The sequence below is a fragment of the Branchiostoma floridae genome, chromosome 2 (genome assembly GCF_000003815.2).
Source record: "Branchiostoma floridae strain S238N-H82 chromosome 2, Bfl_VNyyK, whole genome shotgun sequence".
NCBI lineage: Eukaryota > Metazoa > Chordata > Leptocardii > Amphioxiformes > Branchiostomatidae > Branchiostoma > Branchiostoma floridae.
The window spans coordinates 20,718,662-20,734,529 of record NC_049980.1 but is presented as its reverse complement, the minus strand read 5'-3'; the positions used below and the strand labels follow the sequence as shown (position 1 = coordinate 20,734,529).

The 15,868-nt window shown below is 43.3% G+C and overlaps 2 protein-coding genes and 1 long non-coding RNA gene across 5 annotated transcripts in view; 2 read left to right on the top strand and 1 right to left on the bottom strand.

Annotated features, from left to right (window-relative positions):
* The window catches only part of LOC118409536 (putative histone-lysine N-methyltransferase PRDM6), an 11,139-nt gene extending 2,182 nt beyond the window's left edge, over positions 1 to 8,957 (top strand). The window contains exons 1-9 of one of the 3 annotated variants that reach the window (XM_035810641.1): positions 28 to 506; positions 1,063 to 1,221; positions 2,283 to 2,431; positions 2,829 to 2,981; positions 5,100 to 5,251; positions 5,895 to 5,995; positions 6,300 to 6,763; positions 6,893 to 7,029; positions 8,278 to 8,957. In XM_035810641.1, coding sequence (XP_035666534.1) covers positions 1,074 to 1,221; positions 2,283 to 2,431; positions 2,829 to 2,981; positions 5,100 to 5,251; positions 5,895 to 5,995; positions 6,300 to 6,763; positions 6,893 to 7,029; positions 8,278 to 8,407 — 1,434 coding nt within the window. In that variant the 5' untranslated portion in view covers positions 28 to 506; positions 1,063 to 1,073 and the 3' untranslated portion in view covers positions 8,408 to 8,957. Of the gene's footprint in view, positions 1 to 27; positions 1,222 to 2,282; positions 2,432 to 2,828; positions 2,982 to 5,099; positions 5,252 to 5,894; positions 5,996 to 6,299; positions 6,764 to 6,892; positions 7,030 to 8,277 lie in introns of those variants that run through there. The other 2 variants (XM_035810640.1, XM_035810638.1) reach the window with 2 other exon arrangements.
* LOC118409540 lies at positions 8,925 to 10,235 on the bottom strand. Its single transcript, XR_004830452.1, has 2 exons — positions 10,021 to 10,235; positions 8,925 to 9,866 (listed from the first exon to the last, which is right to left on the bottom strand). It is a non-coding gene; the product is annotated as an uncharacterized LOC118409540 (long non-coding RNA).
* A 75-nt stretch (positions 10,236 to 10,310) lies between these two features.
* Positions 10,311 to 15,610, top strand: LOC118409538 (solute carrier family 25 member 46-like). Its single transcript, XM_035810643.1, has 7 exons — positions 10,311 to 10,722; positions 11,479 to 11,579; positions 12,313 to 12,390; positions 12,670 to 12,770; positions 12,978 to 13,034; positions 13,406 to 13,463; positions 13,839 to 15,610. Exons 1-7 carry the CDS (start codon positions 10,566 to 10,568, stop codon positions 14,454 to 14,456), a joined length of 1,170 nt encoding a protein of 389 aa, XP_035666536.1. The 5' UTR covers positions 10,311 to 10,565; the 3' UTR covers positions 14,457 to 15,610.
* Positions 15,611 to 15,868: the final 258 nt, after the last annotated feature.

The following is a 15,868-nucleotide window of genomic DNA, read 5'->3' as shown; positions in this document are numbered from 1 at the left end:
AGATCCACCCACAAAGGATCATTTCATTCTATTACAAAACGTTCATTTCTCCAAGAAAGCAGTATAACAATCATTCCTGTGTAAAAGTTTCTGTGAGAAAAAGTATGGATAACGGGATTAGAAGTTGCCGCTAACAATCCGGATTGTTTTCATAATATCTATTTTTAAATTTTCTCCCACTTTCAGCTTACTGCGGCTAATATCATATCCCCAGTCGAAGACCGAAGAGTGTTTTGGTGTAGGGTCAGATTCGGGTCATATTTGCCGTCCGGCCTACTTCCTCTTTAAGAGCGAATAGAAAGTTTCTGACACCTGACCTCCGGTAGGGGCTGGGCCGGCACTGCTTCATCAGATAAGCAAAACTCTACATTAAAACCTATCATATCCTGTACATGTATGTCTTGTGCACGTGACGCCAGCACTTGGACTTCGACACCCACCTCGTATTCCATTCTGGTGAGCCAGAAAGAGCATCACGCGTACGGCCCGGGAAACTATTGCATGCAGTAGGTTTTTTCATACCTCAATCGCTGGAGGCAAATGTGAAATTTTCACATGCTGCAGAGAGATCAAGCAAGGTTGACAGACGTACTGTATGTACCTTTGGTTGCATGTTTGTTTGGCAAGACGGACATTTGGCTGATTGGTTGGGCCTTTTTTTACGGTCAAAACGTCCTCTGATTTTGTGCCACCTGTACGGAGTAAATTAGTGCCGCTCGAAGCTGTTTAGCCAGGTAAAGCTTGAAAAGCCTCCTATAGAGAGGCTATGTACGTGTAGTGGATAGAGCATTGGCCTTGTGTGTCTCATATTCTATACTTCATACGTCGGTAGAAATCATGTTGTTAAAAGACAGTCTATTTTGGAATTAACGTTGCTACTTTGTTGCTACAAATGCGGACTTGACATACCTGAAAATATCATGGGGACAGTCCGTGCACCAGTATTCCAAATGCAACATGAAGACCAGCATAGCATAACAAACCTGTGACGAGTGTTCTCTAATACTAGTATACAGAGTGTTCTAGCGGTCTTTGTTTTTTACATGACCCGGACACGAACAGGTGAGTCTACCATGATGCAGGTGCACCGGCCAGACGTTGTTCTTCTTGCCAGGACGTACAGTTTCACACCTGAAGACGTCGACTTTTACTTGTACGGCAGGAACCCCGTCCGTACCGTCCAACTGCCCGGGCTGAAGAGGAAGCCACAAGACCCGCAGTGTGAGTGGGGCTGTCCGTACTGATAGGATATTAGGAATTGTATTGGCCTTATCTTATATATAGGTCGGTAACATATCACAGAGGTCCAGCCCATGTTTTCATTTTCCGATATTAGTAAAAATCTTGATACTCGCTCCTTCCTCTAAATACTGCGCACATAAAGAACACCACGACTATGCATTATTATTCTCTAATATTTTTTAATACGCCCATGCATACACGGGTGAAAAGAGTGACATGCATGATGTACTAAAAAGTTGTTAATTGTCTCATAGTCAAAGTCTGTCCGTCTTTTCTGTCCAACGTTGCACTTTACTGTTTTGCCAGTAATGCTAGAGACGTGCGGAACAGAGACTAGCAGCATAGTGTATTCTCGATCACATGTTTGGTCATTCTCATATCAGTTTGTTGGACCTTGTGTTGTTTTTCTAGTATTGCTAGTATTGCTAAATATTCTTTCCGGGCGCCCAGCACAAAACAAATAGATTCAAAGCATTGTGAACTATTTGCTGTGGAATATTTGAAGAACTTGCGTCCTTCTGTGGATCGAGTCCAACGTACGAGACCCCGATAGAAAAATCTTCTTGACATTATTGAATTTGACAGCCCTTGGAGCACGATCTCAAACTTCATCACAGAAAAAGAAAACGTGATCACAGAAAAAGAAAACGTGTGTCTTCTGTGAAATGATGTAGTGCTGAAGCGTGTGATCACTGCCTTCCTTCAGACCTCCTCACACAAACATGTCACGAGCGAACGGAAAGCACCTGTTATGTCGCATTGTCCTAAATCTCGTTTTATGAGTCAAGTTCACTTTAAGAAACCCGTAAAGAGACTTGTGTTTGACGACTTGGCCAAAGGAATGCTAAATGTCGTAAACGGTTTCTATGTACGTATTTAGATTCCTTCCATTTTTCTTACAAGCGAAATGCACGAAACGCACACAATAAAGAGTGGCATATCTTCAATTTGGGGCTAGTTTATAAACAATTACATATTGAAACGTTGTAGATGTTGGCATTTAAGAAGTCAACGTTCGTGGAAACGGTTGTGAATTTCAGGGTGTGACCTTTGTAAGGAGGATCACCAGGGAGAGTGCCCAGTCCACGGCCCGCTGCACTCTCTCAGGCGGATGGTAAGCGGCGCTCCTACCGACCAGAAGCAACACTGCCAACAGTACCCGTACGCCGTCACCAGTCTACCAGACGAGGTAGGGGTGATAGTGATATAGAATATAGTGTATCCTTGCTACCATCTGTACCCCCATTTCATGGATCCCATAGCATACTGGGAGACATGGGGGTGGGAAGTGCAGGAGACAAACAACATCACTACCTTTATTGCGTCCGGTCCGGTCAAGGGTTTAAACGTAGTGATGATTTTGTTCAGTGAACCCCTGTGCTACCCATAGTGCCAACGGTCTCCCAGCATCCATAAAAATTAATGGTGATGCAGTGGTGATACAGTAAAGGCAGAAATGCTGCTGAAATTCATAGTCCATTTCCAAGCTAGCTTTGGTGAATTTTATTTATTTTTATTTATTTTTTTCACCAACTTTACCAAATACTTTACCAACAAATTGCTGCTACTCCCGTGTTGGCCTGCAGGTGACGCTGTGCCACAGCAGCATCCCGGGGGAGGGGTACGGCATCTGCGCCACCAGGACCATACCTGTCGGCACGTGGATCGGACCTTATGAGGGGGTGCGCATGCGCTCAGGAGAAATTCCATGTGCCGTGAAAACAACCCATTTCTGGGAGGTAAGATCATGAATCATGTGTGCAGCATGATACATAACATTCACAAAGCACAGCACAACGCACAGCACAACAAACGTACATCACACAGGTACGTAGCTCGCCTCCACTATAGTTCATGTACCTCAGAATAACACCGGGAGAGAACCGTGAAGCATTTATAGGGGACGTGTAGCAGGTTTTTTGTTACATGTTGAAATTCAAGCTAAGTATACATATGACATATGCGACATATTTCCATTATTTTGTCAATGTACCTTTAGTTTTACATGCTTCCCGTAGTATTGCCACGCCCCCCGAGTCCTCAGCACCGTCACATGCTATCACACGTCCGCCCGTAACGTACAGCAGGCCGCAGCATTTCTATTTCTGGGACAGGAAGCTTTCAGCTCTTACCGTTGACAGACTCATTAGGATAAAAAGATCTCGTTCTGCACCAGGAAGCGGTTAGCGCGGGAATGTTTAGCGTCCAAGCACCTGACAGTTTACCGTTATCAGACGACATGACTCTCTTGTCGCTCAGGACGCGCTTTGATGTGGGCAGGCCGCCTGCAACACGTCAAACGTAATGGGACGTAATGACTACCGTACAGGGTCACGTAAAAAAGGCACGACGTATGTCCTTACAGCTTTTCTTTGTACACATCACACTAAAGGACAAAAAAGTACACCCAAAAAGACAAGTTGACAGCACACATTTTCCAACTATACACAACTTTCGTTTAGACCTTTCACGTTTGAACCGTCACTTTTTCCAGAGTTTGTTTACTTGAAAGTTATTCTTACGTTTTTGCGTCGTTTTACAATAGGCATATATAAATTTATGTTTATTGCAAGTTCATGCCCGAGGGCTAATTGCAGGTACAAACAACACGTATGATAAGGAAACAATAATCACAGAACATGGAATATCTATACACTATGTTGGTGGCTGTCGCCGCTGTGTCTTGCCGTAGTTTCAAAACATCCTCGCGATGAGCAATGAGATGTAGTTGCCTTCAACATGTCCCACATACCGGAATGACATCGTCGAAGACACCTTTTCCTACTTCCCAAGTACCAATAATGGTATCTTGGTTCGTGGAGGCAGTGACGGTTCAAACTGCGCGGGGAACGGATTTCTTTCCATTCTCAAATGCCCATGAAAGTTATGCATGTATTTTAAGAAGTGCAACTTCACGAAACCTGCGTCGAGGCAAGGAATTCAAGCAAAGCAACGCAAGGCAAGGAATATTAGCTGCAATATATAAACCAACTCAATATTATGTAGCCTTCATATCTTTATGATATTGACCCCATCGTCGAGGAGTTGAGCGATGTTGGTCACTGACGAACTAGTGGTGCGATGTCGTCTGCGTTGGCATGGAAACGGAGTGAGAAACTCTCATTCACCTTTATCCGCCCTGACGTGTCTCAAAGGGCGGGAAACACTGTGCAGAGCGCGGCGGGGCCTGTTCTCAGTCAGACACTCGGTGCATTACCGGATCGTGACAACAAGGGCACATTTGTCTCTATCAGATCCGGGCTCACTTGTCGCAGGAAAACTCAAACTGATGTCAGCTTTTGTAAATACACGTGAGTTCACCGGCAGGGCAACGTAAACTCTGGAAGACGCCTTGGCTTTCTTGGAAAATCTTGAGAACACACTACACCTCGAGCTTGGCGGGATCTTCTATAAACAACAAGCGCGAATTGGCTGTCATGCATACATTGTTACCGCAGTATAACAGTACATTTTCTTCGAAGTTTGTGGGAACAGAAACTTTTAAACGGATTTTGATATTTGTGCGTTAGTAGTTTGGAAGATGTAATGTAAAATGGCACTGATGACAAATAATAAGAGAAAGCTCACAAGAGAAGTGGGGTAGTACCTGGAGACACGATAGTTGCCATAGATGGCGTGGTCACCTTTAGTAGTATTCACAAATGATTGAATTTTGTACCATGCATATGCACACATCCACGACTGTCCAAAAAATGTCCCCTAAATTCGCTGTGGAACGACCATAGCCGCCCGTTTACCAGACACCACACTTTCTCACAAACAATACATCCTTTCGACATATGAAGAAAAATCCACACAACATACAAAAGGGCTTCAATACGGTTGTTTTGTTGTAGATGTATGACAACGGAATGTTCAACCACTACATTGACGGGACCGACGTGCGCCGAGCCAGCTGGATGCGGTACATCAGATGTGCGCGTCATCGGGCCGAACAGAACATGGTGGCTACACAGTACAAGGGCTGTATCTTCTATAAGATTTTCAGGTGAGCTGTAAACCACACAGTACAGGGGCTGTATCTTCTATAAGATTTTCAGGTGAGCTACAAACCACACAGTACAGGGGCTGTATCTTCTATAACATCTTCAGGTGAGCCATAAACCACACAGTACAAGGGCTGCATCTTCTATAACATCTTCAGGTGAGCCATAAACCACACAGTACAAGGGCTGCATCTTCTATAACATCTTCAGGTGAGCCATAAACCACACAGTACAAGGGCTGCATCTTCTATAACATCTTCAGGTGAGCCATAAACCACACAGCACAGGGGCTGTATCTTCTATAAGATCTTCAGATGAGTCATAAACCACACAGTACAAGGGCTGTATCTTCTATAACATCTTCAGGTGGGTCATGATGAGTACAGATTGGTCAGAAAATGGTTGACAAGAGAATTAAGGAGCAAAGAAATCAATCTTATCAAGGTTTCAAGAAGCCAATCAGGGAATGTCAGGAAACGTGGTAGTGATTGCCTCCTCCCCCAGTAATACGATAATCTGCAGCATGATCGGTTGGTTCCTGACCCGAGAGGCAGTAACGCACTGTTACATGTAGGTCTGAGACACATCTGAAATAGAATCATATATTGTTCTGTACATTTATCAGCTTTATTATTATATTGACAGAGAAATTAAGACTGGCGAGGAGCTACTGGTGTGGTACGACCCCGACTCCTACATACAGTTCATGGGCGTTCCGCTAGGGCGCAGAATCAAGGATGAAGACAGTGAGAGATCTTACTCTTTTGAGATGCGGGAGTGATTGCGCTCATATTTTGCGCTCATACATTTTGCCTTTTTAAGATGAGAATACAGAAATTAAACTGGTGCTTGAGTGAAGGTTTTAGAGAGACAACATAAAAAAATGGAAATTTTAAAGCGATATTGTTTTACTTGGATGTTACTTCATTTTACTTTGATATCTTTCACGATAAGAAGTTAAAAATCATAAGATAATTGCATGCAAACTTGCCAAAAATGGTATACAAAGTACGCTTATTGGATAAAACACATTTCTGACTATTTTTCAAGTCACAGCGCCACCATCGGTAACCATGGTATTGCAGAAGAGCGGGAGTCAATCATCATCCGAGATGGAAGCTGACAAAATAGAGACTGATTCTTCCGACACGGCCTCACTCAACGGACACACAGCTTCGTCCCAGAACAGATCCTCACGGTATAGCTCTTTCCGGACAAACCCGCCCAAACACACGGGGATATTCAGCGCTAGGCCGAGCCGCCAGAGGCGCCCTAACAACACAGTTACTCAGTCGTCACCTGACCAGGCCGAGGTGCTGGGACAGCGGGACGCACAGGGGACATCGCAGCTATCGTCCGCGGGCAGGAACAGCGATTTCTCCGACTGGAACCTGTGGAAATGTGGCCAGTGCTTCAAGACGTTTACACAGAGAGTGTTGCTGCAGATGCACGTGTGCTCCCGTAACCCGGACAGGCCATACCAGTGTGGCCACTGCACACAGGCCTTTTCCCAGGTATACTAGTAGTCTGTGGCACTGTGTCCGTTTGCATGATTTGTGTCTTCCAGTTTTGGCCAACACCTTCTCCCAAGCAGCAAGTACGATAAATGGCACTGCCTAATTACAATTTTATTTCCCCACAAGCCAATAGACCTGCGGAACCACGTGGTGACACATTCCAGCGATCGGCCCTTCAAGTGTGGGTACTGTGGCCGAGCGTTCGCCGGGGCCACCACTCTCAACAACCACATCCGGACACACACGGGGGAGAGACCCTTTAGGTAACCGCCCCCGAACGTCAACGACAGAGGGGTAGATTTGCATGAGTTAGTCCTCAGACAACCTCTGTGATGAACGGGATATAGTCGCAAAATGCCCCACACAAAGGCATGAGAAAAAAAAACTTACCCTAAATTTGCATTTTTCCAGTTTATATATACATTTGTTTGTAGTAGTTAACACCAACTGACCAACGTTACTATGAAATCATTGACATGTCATAGCGACAAACGTCTGTAGTGTGGGAAAACTGTCTGTTTGTCGTATAAACAATTGTTCATTCGCCTAGTTCAGACTCACATGTACATAACATATCTTACAAACATGTAAAAAGGTTGTGAATCACAAAATGCATGTCACAGTTGCATGATGTGATCATTTTGTCCCATAAAAGTCTACGTTTACCTTATTGTGGTTTTGTCGTCTACGTACTTATATGGTGTGTGTTGTACTAACGGTGACAGTGGTGTGTGTTTGTTTCTTCCATCTATTCATCTACCCATCCACCAAGCCACACTCTTAAATTATCACCATCAAGACTCAGGATTAAGAATGCCATAAATGTTATGATTCTTTAGTTCTTAGGACTTTGCCCCTTTTGAGCACTTTAGAGCACAATGTTTGGAAACGCATTGTGTCATGTATCATTTGAAATTTCATTAATTACACTTAACAATGATGCCAAAGTTGTGATGATTCAACGTTCTAAGGTGGAACACCAGAGCTGGCTATCGAAGTGCGTAACAGAAGTGCCGAAATTTCGCTACCAACACTGGGTCTGGCATTGGCAGGGAGATGTCAGTCCTTGTTGGGACCAATCATCCACCAAATTTCCCATGACGCAGAGGACACAAAAGCGTGATCTTAACGAATGTGGAATCATTTAGAGCGAAGATATGCTAACTATTGATTAAACAACGGACCTGTATATTTAATGAATAGGTCGGGAAATCCTTTCGTGACCTACTCACGAGTTCAACCAATGCATGTGCGATCATTATCGATGGAAAATCATTATAGAGGGTAATTAACAACGACATGCAATGCAATTGATTCAATCTTTACGGTGATATGATGGGCCGAAACCAAGTTTCCTAACTTTTTGTGCTGAGTTTAGATAGCGTGGTTAAATCACGCACCTAGCGGCACTGTGAATAATTGCTCCTTGAGACACTTGATGGCAGCGACCAAGTTAAGTCACCACTTTTTTTTCTCTATCTCTTCTTTTCCTCTCTTCTCCGCGACCAAAGATGTGGCAAGTGTAAAAGACGTTTCTCCCAGGCCACCCAGCTCAGCAGACATCAGAGAACATCCGGGGACTGTCAACAGGAGCCTGGGAACGAGACCGAAACAGACGAGCAGAGCGAAGCCTCAGCGTAGCTTTCCCTCTCGTTCCACACCCCCGGGACGATAGCGTATCTCACGTATATGTTAAGTGATAAAATGTACGAGTATAGATAAAACTACTGATTTAGGTATAAGGTCACATTAGGTAAATTTTGTGGATGACACCTTATGCTGACTACAAATTCAATGCACTTGGGCGAGAAAAAATGGGTAAAAACAAGATGCCCATATACACTGTATTTTCAAATTTGGAGACCGGTACCCCAGACTTGACTTGAAGAGACTTGACTTGACTTGGTATCACAACCAACAAGGCCCTGATATATTTTTACATTTTTGTCATATGTCAATCAATGCTGAAGGGTAACAAAATTCTTTTTTTTTCCCCCGAAATCAGGTGAAAATCAATGCGTACTGATGTCATTCATAAAATCTACTTGCTGTGCTGGACCCAATTCCTAATCAAGGCCAGTTTATCCATTTAATGTATGGGTAAGAAACGTATTCTGTGTAATACCTCAGTGTGTTGTATGAAAAAATCACAGCTTCGTCCATTAAAGTTGTACTTTATTGATGATTCTTATATTTGCATCTGTATTGTATTTATTTCAGCAAAGACTACAAAGTAATATCCGTGCACTGTAGGGTCCGCGGATTGCTGGGTAAATGAAAGAAGGTCAAATAAAGGGAATAGTTTGCTAGCCTAGGAGAGTCGTCCGGCCTTAGGGTTCAATTTTTCGCGACCCGCTTCGAACCTATTAGCTCTATAGGCACCGATTAGAGGACTAATTCTGACATGAAAAATACAGTATATGGAAAAATACTGAAAAATACAGTATATGGAAAATAGACTCAAGTATAGATAATAATGTTATTTATAACAGTGGGGACAAGTGACTATTTTGATAAGGACTGATGAGAACTACAGTCTTGCTTTTTGGGTTTCACTTCTTTTTTAGAGACAGTAGAAGACGAAGTGTTCCACTTTTTCTGCAATATGAGTGGGTTTTAAGTAGGTTCTTTTCGTAAGTAAACGTTTGGATCTTTGTGGGATTTTCAGGCCTCTTCGAATAGCGCTTTTCTTTCCTGGTCGTTAGAGGGGCAGTTAGAAGTAAAATGTATTCAGTCTTCCATCGGTTTTGAATTACAATAGTTACATTTTTTTCGGTATTTTTAGTACAACCCTTTCTCAATTTCAAGAGAGTGGGCGTTAAGAACACAGCGACCCCGCAGTCTCCGTGGCTCGCCAATTAAACCCCACAGCCGACGGACTCCCCTAGCATACTACATGTATTTGGTCAATTCTACTATCTGTCCAGCGATCCACAGAGCGTGATGCTGATAGAGGCTGCCTATTCTTGGTACTGACCCAAGTGTCAACAGTTCACACTGTAACTACATGTCCTTGGTGCTGAACCGACTATCAGCCGTGCATACTGTGCATGTCTTTTCACCTTTGCAGCATTTCGGTCTTGTACAATGACGCCTTGATCTGTATAAATCGCATTTCACAACATTCTCTCTTACCAAGTTGCAAAAGTCATCACAACTATCATGAACAAAATGTAGCAATATTGCAACACGTATCTCAGATCAGGACCTGATGAACATGACGTCCGCCAGGAAAAGCGGAAACACCTCCGTACCCTCTTAAAGGAGTCTACTTTGCAGATTCCATCGAGAGAAATAGCTCTGCGTAGGAGACTTCCGTTGTCCCTATCTTCAGGATGTTACAGTTCCGACATGTCCGATCACGCACCCTCGCAGTTTGGTTTGCAAAGTAAACTCTACTCTATTAAAATCTGCAGAGCTCATAATCACGAAAGCCACAACAGCAGCACAAACAAACAGCTTGTGACGTCATAATACTATACACAAAATCGGTTCGCCTGTGACGATTTGAAACCATTTGAGACTTTGTCGAGTTTTGGTGACATGATCTGACATCTGACATGGGTTATCAATTATCTATGGGGTCCCAGAATGCTTCGCGCAGATAAGTCTAGATATGTTCACATTTTTTTTTTAAATTCCGGTGTCCTGATTGCGATTCCGTCAGTTTTGTTGTTTGTCTAGCCAGGATAGGGTGGGGCTACTCGGTAACCAGGGGCAACGTTCACCCAGTTCAGGTGAGGCGTCACGCCCCACTCCCAGCATTCCCTGCACTTCCTGTTCGCTGTCCCAGGTCGCGATGACTCGCCGCACGCCCGTGGGTGGGGACAGGGAGGGTTTTGGGGCCGGGCAGAGGAGGACAGGGGACGAGCAGCTGTCAGGTGACGAGAACGGAGAGGCGCAGCAACGTGTCCTGCGTGACGTGGACATGGGGACGCCCAAACAGTACTCAGTCGGTACGTTATGCACCGCCCCCCTCCCCACTTTCTCACGAACATGAAAAAAGTACCTGGCCTGTTGTCAACATTGCCAGACCATAACAGCTCTCGCCTGGTGTTGTAGTTTTTAGGCCGACGTTTTTGAACATCTGTGATCTGTACGGTAATGTTTGCTACTTTTCATGCGCATAGTCTCTTATAACAAGGAGCTTTTATCAATATTGATAATGATAATAAATCCAGGTTTCTTGACCCAACCACCCTGTCCAACCCAGGTTTCTTTTGACCCACCCACCCCTGTCCAATCCAGGTTTCTTTTACCCAAATCCCCTGTCCAATCCATATTTTTGACCCGCCCCCTATCCCATCCTACCTCTTCCGCCCCCCATTCTCCTTTTTTTTGATAGCCCATTTACCAAGATTAGACTACTAAGGCAAAGAGGTTAACGCTATATCTCCTAGTAATAACCTCATCGGACCAGGTGTGTTAGAATTTATTTCTCTCTGATCACTAGCGGACAACAAGCATACCTTTACTCCGGGTCCCTCAAGTAGTCACACTGTTACTAGCTGTCGTAATAGTAACGTTTTAACTTTTACCACCAAAGAAGACAGCGGGAATTTTTTTAGAGTACCGTATATAATCATAATGACATTGAAGTATTCTGGATTTCAAAAAACGTAGCTTCAATACTTATCTTCTTCAAATGTCAGTCAGAAATGTTCTGGTCTGACATTCCTATGAGGAACTTGTTTATTTTCTTGTTCATGCAGTTCAGATGCAGCGTTTTGCAGGGTTTGGAGTTGGGCTGGCCAGCCTTCTGACTGAGAATGTGCTGTCCCATCCATGTATTGTCTTCAGACGACAGTGCCAGGTAAAGATGTCATCCTTTCCAAACGTTAACTTTTGAATATTGTTCTGTTTAATCAGTCCTTTCTGGTCTGTAGCACTTGGTGCTGTGATAAAAGATAAGTGTTGGGAATATCCAGTCTGGTGTGTATCCGATTGGGACCATGGAGTAACAATCATTAGTCCAGATGGGATCAGCTGTCTGAACATTGATTGAACAGGCAATCCCATTCTTACTTTATCTTACTATACATTTGCACTTTTGAATGAGATGAATCCGTCCATATAAAGTATGGACATGTCTTTGTGTTTACGGATTTTATTTATTATCATTCCTCAAAAGTACATAGGCAGGGGGAGCTATACAAGCCTCCCTGAATTGGGTACAATATGTACAATAATTTTACTAAACAGTCATAGTCGAAACGTTAAACATACACGCTATGTGCTATGCAGAATTGTTATACAGTCTGAGGGCACAGTGCACGAAAGACTGCTTCAGTCTTTTCGTTCTGGCAAATGGCACTGAGATGTTCTGACTGTTTCTTAGTGTTCTTCCAGTAGCTGACAGTCTCTGGGCGGGCACCAGGTCATGTAGTGGGTGTTCAGGGTGCAGCATTGCCTTGAACAGGGAAACAGCAGCTGCTTCGAGGGAAGTTTAGGAAAACAAAATATCACCTAAAATGTAAGATTTCTTTTAGCTGGCATATAACAAGATATGGTTAGTCTCACTTAGTTTGTTTGTGTGTTTCTCTCAGGTCCACCATTGCTCCTACCGCTACCATCTCCAGCCCTTCTCAGTCCTGAATGTGATGTTGAAGATACAAGGAGCTCAGGTAGGGTACTTCCAGGCTCAGTCTGGTCCCTCTACTGTGTCTTTGGTAGTTTTCAACTGCTGGGGTATTACATTGAACTATTCTTACTGAAAAACCCAATGAATCATATGTTTTACACTACCATATTGGACTCGTCCCTTGCTGTAGTGTTTGCACAACTGTGTGGTCCAAGGGCTATAGGAATGGAGAAGTAGTACTTTTTCTAAATTTTGGTACAGATCTCCTCCCTCTCTGTGTACAGTTTGGATTCTTCCATTGCATTGAGCTGTTGTGTTGCAGGGCTTTGCCACTGTGTGGAAGGGGATGACCAGCAGGTTTGTGGTGCAGGGCATCCAACTGGGCAGTGAGGGTATCATAGCAGAGTTCACAGACTTTCCAAGGTATGTTACATTGGTGGATTAAGGTAAAGGTTAGACTTATGGGCAGAATATTACTTAATAAACTTTAAGCAAATGGATCAACTCAATAAAGAGTCACAATTGACTCATTACAGAGTTTGCCCAGGTATAGTTATCATTTGACACCTTGCAGAAACTGCCAGTGCCTTACACTGAACTTACTATGTCTCCCTGTTTGATGTATCCCAGGGAAGTGACCACACACAGCACCTTCAAACAAGTCTTCAAACACATCGCACTGAAGGGGTAAGTATCCTATGTTCCACCTGTGTTTCTGCTGACAGGTCATGGGATGTTATAATCAGTGGACACCAAAAATGTTTTTTTTTTGCTGAAATGGCCTATCATTAGGCTACAATATTAATCCATCTAGGATTTATGTGCTTTGTCATAATCTTACAAATTGGATAAAGCTAGAGTTTTGTCATGCCCAATAGGATGGACTCTGACTGGTTGCAGCAGTAAGAGGTTTTAACCATGCGTACTACAGATGCAGAACTGATGTTGATGATAGATGACTAAAATAATAATGAAGATATATGTTATAGAAAATCTCCCACTGGACAAAATGTAGCTCTATGTTTTTAAGATTTTACAACAGTTTATGTGTTTTCTAGGTTGAGCATCGTCGTGACCTTGCCATTCTTCTGTGCCAGTCTGATAGAGACAGTCCAGGTTTGTGTCTTTTTTATAATCATGTAATAATGTGGAGGGGAGAGGGATGGTTACAGTTTACACTTATAACATTGGACTAAAAAACAAACTATTGTCATACTGAGACAAATGGGAAACTTAGGGGGTATGTTAAAAAAATGAAAAAAATGTTTAACAGAAGTCACAACACAGTCATATCCATGTACATTGCATTACACTAAAAAACTGCCCCAAAAGACCAATTGGGGCAGATAAAATCCAGTTTATGTGGGCAGGTGGTCACTATAGTTAGGATCCTTAATGCTTGTGTCAATGGGAAGACTATTGAAGGTGTCAGTAGAATGTGGTCACATTGGCCAGGTGGCCCAGGGTATACACGTATTATATGTTTTTCAGAGTGACATAGCCAGTGAAACCCCATGGGTGCTGGACTGTGTGAAGGAAGGGTTCCGTCGCCTGCTGGGATGGGGCGCGCCCACCACCACACGGCTCCTCCCGGTGTGGAAGCTGGTCCTCCCCACGGTGCTGTATGGTCTGCTCCACTATCTTATCACCTCTGTTGTCCAGTACATTGCCCTTGTCCTCCTGCGGCAGGGGAAGGACCGCCACAAGTTCGACATTGACGAACCGCTGGCCGACCGCAACATGCTGGAGACCTACTTCCCTGAACTGTTTGCAACATTCCTGGGTAACCTGTTCTCAGACGTCCTGCTGTTTCCACTGGAGACGGTCATGCACCGTCTGCACATCCAGGGAACACGAACAATCATCGACAACACGGACTGGGGAGCCGGGGTGCTCGCCATCAACACGCGGTATGAGGGGATGGCAGAGTGCTTCCGCATCGTGGTGAGAGAGGAGGGCTTCTTCGGACTGTACAAGGGGTTCGGGGCCCTGATTCTGCAGTACCTCCTCCATGCTGCCATTTTGAAGATAACAAAATGTATTTACGACATAATGTCTGAGAACTTTACATCTAGACCCAAGGCGCCACCAAGGCAAAGACAGCAGTAGTGCAAGCTTGTTATTATCATGGTCAAGTGTATATGTGTATGCAGGAAACTTCATGGTCCTAGAGCAAGGAAATAGCTGTAACTGCAGAATCATCAAAGTGTATTGAATACACTCATCTGGTCTATTAAGTACATGTAATTTGTACTGTCCATGTTGTCTACATGTATGGAAGGCCTTGGCCACTTTCATTCTGTACCTTTGTTATTCCTTACTGAAGATGTATTTAATGACAGTAGGAAAAGATTGTTGTTGAATAGACAAATGAATTTGTTCCAAGTTTCCAGTATGCTCCAGCAGTGGTGCATGTTATGGTTATGGGGATCCTTGTGCACATGTTAATGTGCGCCTATAAATGCAGTAACTCAGGAAAGCGCCATGACGCATACATTGTATGTTCATTTCAATACCATTTCTAGAGGTGCTACAAACTATGCCATTAATTTTCATATTCCTATGGAACATGTATAGCAGAACAAGATGTAGAAATTTGAAGCAAAAGCATATAAAAGCAACATTTTGATCAACTCTTGTTGGTCGGACAACTTATCTTGGGAGAGTCAGCCACAAATGATCTGTTCATGAGTGTAAAAGATTTTGCTTCAAGTCACAATGACAACATTAGATTCCTTGTTGCCCATTTATGTACATGTATATATATATGTTAAACTGGGTCCTGTCTCCAGTTTGTTCTAATGTTCTCATAGCAATGTGAAGGAAAGGACAAAGTTACTTAATTCCCTGTAACCTTGGGCAACCTTTGAAAAGTTGGACAATTGTATTGAATGATTGTATGATATTGAGAATAGACCACCTAGCATACATGTACCATTGTAAATGTGTATAATGCCTTATTTATATTCTCATGACTGGTGCTGCAGAAATGTTAGATTATGCCGTCGTGAAATTTGACATGTGAATTTTGTGGATGGATTTTATTTTCGTGAAAATGTTGCTTGTTGGAAGCAGTTGTACATGATCCCGTAGGTTCTAGTTGTATGGATTTCTTACAAGTCGAGTAGCACAGATGTAGTGGACTGGATTGGACAAGAGCTACAAATGTATGTGAAATGATCTGGCACCAGAGCATGCAGTGAGATGATGTGTTGTCTATACAAGTAGTTAATACCAAACCAATAAACTTAACAGGGAGGTAATTGTGTGTGCCTGCTTGTATCTTTATATTGTTAATATCCAGTGTTATGTACATGTTGTCCTTCTGGTGGCGTTTTGCTTATTTGTTGCATCTTGTGCACATTACAATGTAACAACTTTGGAGAAATTATAATTCTCAGATATTTCTGACATAGTAAGACATTTTAAACAGATTTTAGCCGCACCAGTTCAACTTCGTTCCCAAATACTTTCATGTATCATTTTAGCAAAAGGACAATATAATAACAGGTCTGAGAAGA